The sequence below is a fragment of the Malaclemys terrapin genome, chromosome 5 (genome assembly GCF_027887155.1).
Source record: "Malaclemys terrapin pileata isolate rMalTer1 chromosome 5, rMalTer1.hap1, whole genome shotgun sequence".
Classification (NCBI taxonomy): domain Eukaryota; kingdom Metazoa; phylum Chordata; order Testudines; family Emydidae; genus Malaclemys; species Malaclemys terrapin.
The window spans coordinates 50,184,223-50,195,706 of record NC_071509.1 but is presented as its reverse complement, the minus strand read 5'-3'; the positions used below and the strand labels follow the sequence as shown (position 1 = coordinate 50,195,706).

At 40.6% G+C, this 11,484-nt stretch overlaps 1 protein-coding gene across 2 annotated transcripts in view; it reads left to right on the top strand.

Moving 5' to 3' along the window:
- TEC (tec protein tyrosine kinase) overlaps positions 1–11,484 on the top strand; it is an 86,458-nt gene that overhangs the window by 61,995 nt on the left and 12,979 nt on the right. For both annotated transcript variants that reach the window (XM_054030492.1, XM_054030493.1), the window contains exons 6-12: positions 947–987; positions 2,518–2,705; positions 3,577–3,642; positions 5,546–5,600; positions 5,795–5,874; positions 6,898–7,031; positions 8,902–8,976. In XM_054030492.1, coding sequence (XP_053886467.1) covers positions 947–987; positions 2,518–2,705; positions 3,577–3,642; positions 5,546–5,600; positions 5,795–5,874; positions 6,898–7,031; positions 8,902–8,976 — 639 coding nt within the window. The remainder of the gene's footprint in view (positions 1–946; positions 988–2,517; positions 2,706–3,576; positions 3,643–5,545; positions 5,601–5,794; positions 5,875–6,897; positions 7,032–8,901; positions 8,977–11,484) is intronic.

The following is an 11,484-nucleotide window of genomic DNA, read 5'->3' as shown; positions in this document are numbered from 1 at the left end:
GCTCTCTCTGGCTGTCGGAGCCCCATGTAAGTGACACCATCCGGCCGGCTGCCCTGTTAGCCGTGCGCTCTGCATGGGGCGGGGAAGTCTGGACATTTACAGATTCCCCCCGGACGCTATTTTTAGCTCAAAAAGCCGGACATGTCCGGGGGAATCCGGACAAATGGTAACCCTAACTGTAGCACCAAAAGGCCCCAATCAGGATCATGGTCAGCCTGATTCTGCTAGGCACTATACAAACAGGAAGATAGTAATCCCTGCCTTGACTATGTACAGTGGAGTCCTCCAAGCTAAATAGGACTTGAGTTTTTACTGTAAAAAACAAACAGAAAAAAATGCCTCTTTTTGGGTGAAAGAGCAGCGACAGCGAACAGACATAAATCTTTTCAAGCCTTCTCTCTATATCATAAATATACAAAAAAGGGCTCAAGCACAGAGTTTTTCCCATGCCTCTGAGTATCTCCTGAAGTCATCAGGACGGAGATCATCTCCTATTCACCACATAAGCTGTGCAGGCAGGAAGTATCTTTTAAATTTAATTTTGAATATTCTTTTGGTGTGTTTTAGGCTTTTAAAAAGAAATTCCTTTTAGTTTTTATCTTCAAATTACTGCTATATACTCACAATTTTAACGTCAACTTAATGATTTTTTTCCTGAGACGGACTTTACATGTTCTGTGGATAGATATAGAATTCAGTCTTTAGGTCTGCCAGGCATGTGCTTTTCCATTAAGTTCCATTTACCGGTACATTTTGTCTTACCAAGTATGGGTTTACAGAGCTTTTTATCAGAGCTGTTTTTGTTTTCTATGAGTTAAAAGTTTGTACTAATTGGAGGGCTGGTTAAGATGTTAAAAATCTTGTCTGAATTTTAAAATCTTTTATATTATTGTTTATTAGTATATTTATAAATGTAACATAGTTACTTCTACTGCATTGCTTTTAGGCATAAGGAAATCACCTTCTCCAATACCAGATAAAAATAAGGTAGGTGGAATCTTCAGAACATTGTGTAGTTCACTGCAATTGACTGAGAAGGGTTTTGTATACAGTATTTAGGTTCACTATAATATGTTTCTTTCAAGGATTAGGGTCCAATCTTGCAAGCACTGCCAGGCATAGAGCCTGATCCAGCTCAAACTGACATTAATGGACTTTCTATTAATTACAGTGGGATTTGGATTGGCCCATAGTGATTATTACTTTGAGTAGCCCTATTGACTTGAATTAGAGTACTCGCCATAGTAGGCATTATGGTTGGTGATAAATGTTTATAAGATCGGGCCCTTTTATAGTTAATCTATGATTTAAAAAAATAAGCCAGTATGTAAAATGCTTAACAAATTTGCCTAAACTGTTCAATACCATATGTGTAAAGAGAACCCTCTTGTATAACAGGACACCTACTTATTCAGCTGTCTGTTAATAAATAGGGAATTGCGCACTTTGTTGTTTCTTTAGGCTGAGTTTATTGCACATACCAGGGGATCCTTGCATCACTCCATTCTCCCCCATGAGATCCCAGTGTGCCACCCACTCATCCCCACAATTTCAGGGGCTTGCTGCAAGCCCTATGCCTTCCCTCATGCCAGGGACTCTGCATTACACACACCCCATTCCTCCTTTCTCCCCATGCCACAGCTTCTATGTACCATCCATTCCCTTTTCCCCCCATGCCAGGAGTTCTGTGTGTACCCCATTCCCCCTATACCAGGGTCCTCCATTCTCCCCCCCATCCCATGCCAGGGGCTTGATGTGCATCTCTTTCTCTCCCTGCCAGAGTCCTTTAATCTTCTCCTGCCAAAGGCTCAGTATCCCCCCATTTCCTCTCTCCTTATACCAGAGTCCCCTATTTCCCCCTTCTACCCTTGCCCCCATCTTTCTTTCCTCTCACACCAGGAGCTCTGTATGCTCCATCTTTCCTCATGCCCCTGCATTCCCATCATGATAGTGGTTGGGTGCCCCCCATTTCCCCCTCACCCAATGCCAGGATCTCCCCTAATCCTTCTTTTCCCACCATTATTTTTTCTCTTCTTTCTGTGTGGAAGATAAGTCACTGGGGAACCTGAGGTTAAACCCAGGTTAAACTCTAATGGGAGGATAAAAAGAACTGAGATAGGGGTATTGTTATGCTGAGAGATGTATAATGGGTGACTCAACCAGTTTTTTGCTCTCTAGAGAGTTGCAGCAGTGCTTGAAACTTTGGCTGTACTGAATAGATGGCCGGGGCTACGTTTCCCATTTTCCCCCTTCAAATTTTCCAATTTTCCCCAAAATCAGCAGGGCTCTGCTCATTGACGCCTACAACATTTCCCTCACATTTTGGAATTGATCAGCTCTGGCATTCAAAAGTTATGATGTTACAACCAAATGCCTTCCAGTTGAGTGTAGTGCCTTGCAAGTTCAACTAACTAGTTATTGAATAAGTTCAGAATTAACCTGGCCTTCATCTTCAATGTCTTAATGAGTGTTTTGCTTTGCCTGAATGGAATACTAGTAATTTTATCTCATTTTCAGCGAAGGCCTCCACCACCTGTTCCGCCAGCTGAGGAAGATGAAGATGAAGATGAAGATGAGGAAATAGTAGTAGCAATGTATGATTTTCAGCCCACAGAGTCTCATGATTTGAGACTAGAGAGAGGTGAAGAATATACAATAATTGAAAAAAATGACATTCATTGGTGGAAAGCAAGAGATAAATATGGGTGAGACGCATTTCCATCCTTTATGCACCCACTGCACTATTGAGTAAGACTATTTCCTTAGTGCAGTAATTTATATTGATTATGCCAGTCCAGATCTGATTTTGAGTCACAATCCTACAGTCTGATCCATGTTCATGGACCTTTATGCCTACATGGAATCCCATTAAACCCAGTGGGGCGCTGCACAAACCAGTTTGCAGAGCTGGGGGCTTTTATGAGTAAATTTCCTGTTATACTTCCGAGTTTTTAAACGAGAAAGTACTCAATTTTAATTTTTATAGAAAAACAAACAAATCAAACACCCCCCATACCTTTTCCCATTTATTTTAAAGGTGTTTTAGACATCTCACATTGTCTTAATGATATTCTTCATGCTCCAACATTCACCACTTCAATATTGAAAATTGTTCAAGATAATTTTGAGTTAGTGAAAGACAGCAGGGTTGTTGTGGTGATATATTTTGGGGGACAGCAGGCATCTGAATTCTCCTGACAATCTCAGTCAGAGTATATCCCCAGGGATGGAGTTAGGACCACCAAACACAAAGCTGGCCTGGAAGCATAGGGTTTCTCATTTTGTCCCCTCCTGCAGCTTTTTCTGCAGGAAGAGTGGATCGGCTCAGTATTTTAACTTTGACCCTTCTGCATACAGTGTAGCCTCATTAGATTCAGGGAAGATGAGTCAGGATAAAAAAACCACAACCCTCTATATAATGAGAATTAGAACTGGTCAATGATAAGGTAAAAGAGTGCTGGTGACCTTTACTAATTAGCAGTGTGAAGAACTGTTTTAAGCATGCTTCTGTATCTTGTTACCCAGATTGTATCATGATTAATGTTTATGGCGCAATGTTTCTCTTATTCTTTCTAGAAGCACAGGATATATTCCAAGCAACTATGTAACAGGAAAGAAGTCCAACAACCTTGATCAGTATGAGTAAGTGAATATTAGCATAAAAGTGGGAAATAGGATAAAATAAACCTTAAGCTTTAGCAATTGCAAGAATATATAAGAAAATAAATCTGTATAAATTTATAGATTACATAACTAAGATCAGAAGTGGAACTTTTTAAAAGATTTGAAATACATTTTTTTTCTGATTCTTCTTTTGCTATCACTGTTTCACGGTGGTGAATATCTTGATTTACAGTGATGGAAATGAGAGGAGATTCAGGCATGTACTTTTGAGTCCAAATTTGAGCAACAGCAAAGAAGTATTGCTAGAACAAGGGAAACATTTAAGGAACTTCATCTGTTATAAGTCTGTTTTGAATCTTTAATATGAAGTGGCATGGTCATCTGAAAGGAATCTGACTATAAAAGAATAAAGTAGGGTCCTTTATTCTCCACTGCACCCAAGCAATGAACATAAACAGCACAATGAGAATATAGATGACCAGAGAATCTGGAACAATAAGTCCAAATTTGAACAAAAGAGATATCAGTGTGCAGTTTAAGCATTAGTGCATTCAATCAGCTAATCAGCTATAAACAACTGGAAATACAACAAGCATTTTACTAACAATATGGGTAATTATGAACTTCTTATGAGAGACTTGAAAGGATGGAAGTTATGAAGCTCTTCTGTAAGCCTGTTTCTTCAAATTAAAATTTTGTTTTAAAATATCAGGTTATGAACAAGAGCAGGCATAAACTACTGTGCTGATCTATTAAAAACTTACTAATGTTTCATATGAACTCATACTAAATAAAATCAAACTGCAAGAAAAGATATGTAAAGCAGTTTTTAAAACCACATTATTAATTCCAAAACTTTGGTCCAAATTATTTATGACTCACATTTCTATTTTTTGGCCACAGACAGATATTCTTTAGGGATTCATTTTCTCATCTTTATTAGATGTTACTCATTCTTTTCCAACATTACTCCCTGATCTTTGAGACTTTTGTTGAGAGTCTTGCCTTGCTCTGTGCTATGAAATTAATAAGGCGAGATAGGAAGAAATCATGCTGAATTCTCTGGTGCAACCACTTTGCACCTTGTCACCTGCATGCTGTAGTCTGGTTCTGACCAGCTCAGGGAGCATTACTCTCGTGCAAAAGAGAGAGCTATTAGAAATTTGGCCTTCTAGTATTACTGTCTAGTGTTGCAGAGCTGATGTAGGGGCTGGGCTTGTATGCTACTTTTTCCCAAACCCCAGTGTAGCAGGAGAAAGGGGGCATAGTTGGAACATGCGATACCATGCCAATCCCCAGCTGTGTTTTTGACTGCTGTGGACCATCGGTAACTGGCATAAATTTGAACAGCCCTTTGGCTGTTCTAACCTAGCACATAGGATTGGCTATGCACTGAGCTAGCACCAAGATCAGGGATGTGCAAAGGTAAACTTTGATTCACTCCTGACGTGCACTCTGAATAGATCAGTCACCCTCCAAAATCTAACCGACAGACTCATACCTTACTAATAAGCCCAATTAGTAACTAGATGATTGGTGTGTAAACAGCCTGTTCAAGATTTAGTTAAGATTTTCAGTTGCTTAAGGTCTTTCACTGAAATGACAGCTGTTAATACACATATTTGACTGGTATTCTGGTTGCAAAGTGAGTTATATTACCTGAACTTTATTGGGCTCCATGCTTTTGTGAGAGCCTATTGAGTTTATTTCAGAACGGTTCTGTCGATAAACTACACAATGTAATAATGACTGAACCTTCTTGTAAATTCACTATATTTCAGTAGATTCAGTTCTTGTCCTCAAGTACTGCAAAATATGTTGACTCTGTTGACTTCCTGTCTTAGTAACTACATAACACTTTGTTTTATTAAAGTTTTTTTTAATTGCTAATATCTTTAAGAGTTTAGAAATTTTTTTTCAGATGGTATTGCAGAAATCTGAACAGAAGTAAGGCAGAACAACTTCTCAGAGATGAGGTAAGTATTTGTATTATTGTATCAATCCAGCACAAAATTGTTAACAAATGAAATTCTCTTAAGGTAGCTCCTCTTATTAAAAATGAAATGATCAGTTAACTCTGACTCATGCAAATATCAGCGAGCACAAGTAAAAAAGAAAGGCCGCATAACATTGCTTGGAGCCTAAAATTGTCATTGTGCTTGGATTTCAGGATAAAGAAGGTGGTTTTGTGGTGAGGGACTCTAGTCAGCCGGGTCTGTATACGGTATCCCTTTATACAAAATATGGAGGGTAAGTTACTGTTGCCACTAATTACAGTGTCTGTTGTTTGAATTTGATTTGCATAGATACACGAGCTCATAGGTTACAAAAAGGAGATTTATTTGTTCAACAAAGAAATAAGCCCAATATTTTAAAAGGTGGATGCCTAAAATTAGCCCGCTGAATCCATAGTTAGGCAGCTAAATGTGTAACCTGATTTTCAGAGGTGCTGAGCACCCACAACTGCTACTGGGATCAGTGCAAGTTGAAGGTGCTCAGCACCTCTTAAAATTGGACCATTTGCTGAAGTGGTTAACTTTAGGTATCTAACTTGGAAGTTTTGGCCTAAATTTTACAGCCTTAATAGTGCCTTTAAGACAAAGCCCCACTTTGGAAGTGGTGCAAATTCCTACTGCACCAAAAGGGACTCTGAGACACATTGTACTTAAAAGCACTGCAGTGCCTCTAGGAACTTCAGGTAGAGCACAGCCAATGATACCTTTGAAGTGGGTACACATGCTTTAATCAGTTTACCAAGGGACCAGTGACACTGAACAATACATAGGGGTGAACCCACTCATCATCGCCTCCTCTGGACACAGTACTGCCACTGTGGGTGCTAACCTTACGCAGTCTTTGAGCTCCATGACCACAGTGATTGTTTCCATCTGTTGTATGGGGGGACAAAGCAGGTGGCCATTTGTTCTTTCTTATCCATCTGACAGGGCTAGATGCAGTTTTATATGCTGTTTTCTTCTTTTTTTTTTTAGTAGTAAAGTCATAGAATATCAGGGTTGGAAGGGACCTCAGGAGGTTACCTAGTCCAACCGCCTGCTCAAAGCAGGACCAATCCCCAGAAGGATTTTTACCCCAGTTCCCTAAATGGCCCCCTCAAGGATTGAACTCACCCTGGGTTTAGCAGGCTAATGCTCAAACCGCTGAGCTATCCCTCTCCCCATGTATGTATAGGTGATTTCATTTCCTATTTAACATGTACCTCTCTTCTGGATTCATTTCTAAAAATGCCATCATATTTTAATTCTTGTTTTTTAGAGAAGGTTCATCAGGAATAAGACACTACCATATAAAAGAAACAATGACGTCACCAAAGCAATACTATCTAGCAGAAAAACATCTTTTTAACACCATTCCAGAGATAATTGAGTATCATAAACATAATGCAGCAGGTAAATGAATCTGATTTTTCTGTCAATTAAATAGAAGCAAATTGAATAGGAAGATGATGCCATCTTAACATAGTCTCTCTTCAGACTATAAATGCCCTTTAAAGGGACTATGGGACACTGCCTTTTACAAAATTTCCTGTTTATTGCTTCACTCTAAAATGTTTGTTAAAAAAATTCTTCTTTCCAGTTCATGAATAACCTCTAAATTTTACACATTGAACAAACTCCTCATAAGTAGGGAGTGTTCAGAATTATATAGTTGTTTCTTTTTACTGTACTCTCTTTTCATTCAATTTTGAATCCATCCAATATCTTCCATTAACTTACTACACAGTGGACTAGATCCTGGGCTAAGGTTTAGGGACAGACAGGTAAGACAATGGAGGGTCTCCAAATATGTTGAAAGGCTCACCTTTGCATTCCCCTGATCCTGATTCTGCTCTGTGCAATATTAGTACCGCAGAGTAACCTGAGGGCTTTAGCCAACACAGGCTACTAACAGATTCAAGGTGCTGAATAGGCAGTTGGGAATTGGTATATACATATCCCAGCAACATCCTCTATGCCAGCACTCAGGAAGGGGTGGTTTAGGAACCTATACACCAGCCATATGGCACCAGACAATCCTGCTGGCACTGTGGTGATACTGTAGCTGGTTATGCTAGCAGACAGAATCCACTGGCCATTTAGCACACACTCCAGGATATTGACCAGTGCACAGAAATTAAACAATGCAGTGACTTTCACTCAAGTCCAGACAGTGGTTGATCCCATCTCAAAGGATATATTTTCAAGATGCTTACATCAAATTTGAGGAGACCTGGGATCCCCTGAGAACTATCTGAGGAAATTTTCTTACATTATTTGAATATAAATAATTCTAAACTAATAAATCTGGAAGCAAGATAAGTGCAAATTCCTCTCTTCCAAAACATAACAATGATTCTTATTTATTGTCATAATTTTAGTTCATTTTTAAAAATTATTTACTTGGTTATTGTTCCCTCTATTTTATCCTTTACTTATTTACTGTCTTTATCTTTTCCTAACCAGGTGTTAGGAGAATATTTAGTCAAAATGGAGTTTGAATAAAAGGGATTTTATGTGAGTGACTCTTGTTATTATAAATGGGAGCTGCATGCACTAATCACCAAACATACTGATGAGACTATACCTTTTAGAAAATCTTTCCAACTTGAGCTACAGTAGGTGCAGTCCCTCCTCAACAGCCAGTGGTGTTATTCTAGATGCTAAATGTACATTATTTTAGCAATAAAAAATACAGACAACATGTAGGCCAAATTTAAGAGTTCTTATTTTCAGAGGGGCTGAATGCTGACAGATTCAATGTTTAAGAACATAAGAACATCCATAATAGGTCAGACCAAAGGTCCATCTATCCCAGTATCCTGTCTTTTGACAGTGGCCAATTCCAAGTGCCACAGAGGGAATGAACAGAACAGGTAATCATCAAGTGTTCAAGACAAAGCAAAGATGTACAATACATCAAGAATAAGTTCAATTCTTTTTTTTCTAGAAGAAAGAACTGTCACTATAGTCTCACTTTTATTTATTTATATATTCTGTCCCCCACTTGCATTTACCTGTGACACAAAGTACCTTTCCTAGACCTGAAGAAGAGCTCTATGTAAGCTCGAAAGCTTGTTTCTTTCACCAACACAAGTTGGTTTAATAAAAGATATTATCTCACCCAATTTGTCTCACTAATCCTGGGACCAACATGACTATGACTACTATATTCTCATGGTTATCCGGTATTATAATACACAATAAAAATATGAGTGACTTGCTGCCTAACATTATTTTGGGGTAGACTATGTTCCATTTATAAATTTTCTCCAAATTTTAGGTCTTGTTACACGGTTGCGATACCCAGTGACGCCAAAGAAGAAGCCTGCACCAACTACTGCAGGGTTCAGCTATGGTAATAACACACCTTCATAAATATACAGTAATTTCCTAGAAAGTGAAATTGTGTAAATCTAAATTGACAAAATATATACTAAAAATGATGGAAATCTCTAATTTTATATTGTGACTGTCTGGATTAATTCTTTAAAGCCTCACAGGAAGAGTAGATTTGGAATCCAGGTGTGTCAGTAAATGCAAGGACTACATTGCTCCTGAAGGAAGTGGTAGGAGGGTCTGTTCCTCCACAAGAATTCATTGCCCCCCTCTATTGCCCTTATGGATGCCTTGTGATCTGCATAGTTAGAGGACCATGCCCTTTCCTCCTTTGCAGGCCCTCAAGCTCTTTCCACTACTTAAATTTGGCCATCCCATATTTTGTTTTGGCTTTCTGTGGGGTGGGATGGGATGGAATGGAATGATCTGGCTCATACTTAGCACATCTAAGTCTGTGCATCTCTAGTTTATGATGCTTAGATGAATTGACAAAATTTTAGATTAGGGCAGTTTGCTGATTCAAGTCTAATATAAGTGATAATACAATGTCAATCTATATAATAGGAGTCCAGGATTGGCACTCTGTATCACTCTGAAGCCTGTTACATCTTAGAGTCAGTCTGAAACAATAGAAGCAGCTACAAGGATGGTTGAGAGTTCTTTTTGTTCAGAATACCACCAGATTCAATCATCACTGGATTTTGCAGTCAGCTACCATCCAATTTTTAAGTTCTCAGTCACTTTGACTTTATGAATTAAAACAGTACATCTATGCAGAGCCATCCCGTCCATAGGATGGACTGGAACAACAGGCCCAGGCCCCACGCTTTGGGGGGCCCCATGCTTTGGGATGCGAAGTCCCGGGTGGCCTAGGAGGTTAGCGGTGGGCCTGGCACCGGCAGCAGCAAGCGACCCAGCCCGCTCCACCCCGCGGCTCTCGGTGTTGCTTGTGGGAGAGGGCAGAAGCTGGAAAGAGGCAGGGCAGAGGCTTGGGGGAAGGGGTGGAGCAGGTGCGGGAAGAGGCGGGGCAGGAATTTGGGGGAAGCTAGGGATGGCTCTGCATCTATGCCATGCCAAAAATCTTAGACCATTGTGATATCAGAGGTAACTCAACAGTTCACCATCCTTATTCTACAACTAATTTGCATGCCTCAGTTTCACTGGTTGTATTAGGGAGATTGCACAGATGGTGGATTAGGATCATAGAATTTAAGGCCAGAAGGTACCACCAGATCCCTACTCTGACCTCCTGTATATGACAGATCACCACAGTGCCCAGCACCCACACAATAAACCCAACAACTGAAATTAGAACAAGATATTACAGCCCTCAAGAGACTAAACTATGTGGATTACTTGGTCCAATTGCCACAGCTGTGTACCCAACTGCCACCCGCACAAATCAACACATTGCCCAGCACCACCCCACAAATCAAAACAACCATCCACACAATACAACCAGCATACATAATAAACCCAAACACACAGAGCCTCTCTCTTCAGCACACACCCCTCATCTGCCACAAATCCACACAACTCTCCCAATGTAACACAATCCACACACAAATCAATGCAGCCATCAACACAACAACACAACCACTACACACAATAACCTCAAACATCACTGTAAAGCCTAGAATGTTTGTTTGAGTCAGTGTGAAGTGATGGAAACCATTATAAGCACAGTTGAGAGCTCTTTTTGTTTAGAATGGATTTATGGAAAATAAAACCTGTCAAGCTAAGGGGATATCTTTTTTTAATGAGATTACGGTTTGGTTGTACAAGGTAATAGTGTTGACATAATATATGTAGACTTCTGTAAGGTGTTTGACTTGGTACCACACAGGGCTGCCCAGAGGATTCAGGGGGTCTGGGGCAAAGCAATTTCGGGGGCCCCTTCCATAAAAAAAAAGGTTGCAATACTATAGTAACATGTATTTGGAAATGTAAAAAATAACCAGTGAAATACATTCAAAAATTATTTTTTAATAATTTGAAAATACACAAAATACATTATTTAAAAACATTAAATGTTTTAATGGTATGTATACATTTGCAATTACATAATGGGCTGTCACTGGGTGATAGTGATGGTTGGTGCCAATGGGCTGTCGCTGCCTGGGGGTGGCGCTGCCGTTTGCCCAGGACTGGGTGGGGAGCTGGGCTCTGGGTCGGGGAGTGCCTGGCTCGGAGCTGAGGGTCTGAGCTGTGGGGAGGATGGGGTCGGGGGGGTGTCCGGCTCAGAGGGGCTGGGCTCAGAATTAGAGGTCAGGGCTGTGGGGGGGATGGGGTCGGGGAGGTGCCCAGCTCAGAGGGGCTGGGCTCGGAGCTAGGGCTGTGGGGGGGATGAGGTCAAGGGGGTGCCCAGCTCAGAGGGGCTGGGCTCGGAGCTAGGGGTCAGGGCTGTGGGGGGGTGGGGTGTCCGGCTCAGAGGGACTTACCATGTTGCTTACCTCCGCCTTCCCTCTCTCAGAACCTCAGCGCGCCACGTCCAGGAGCGGCCCTGGACAGTGCTGCAGCGGCGTGG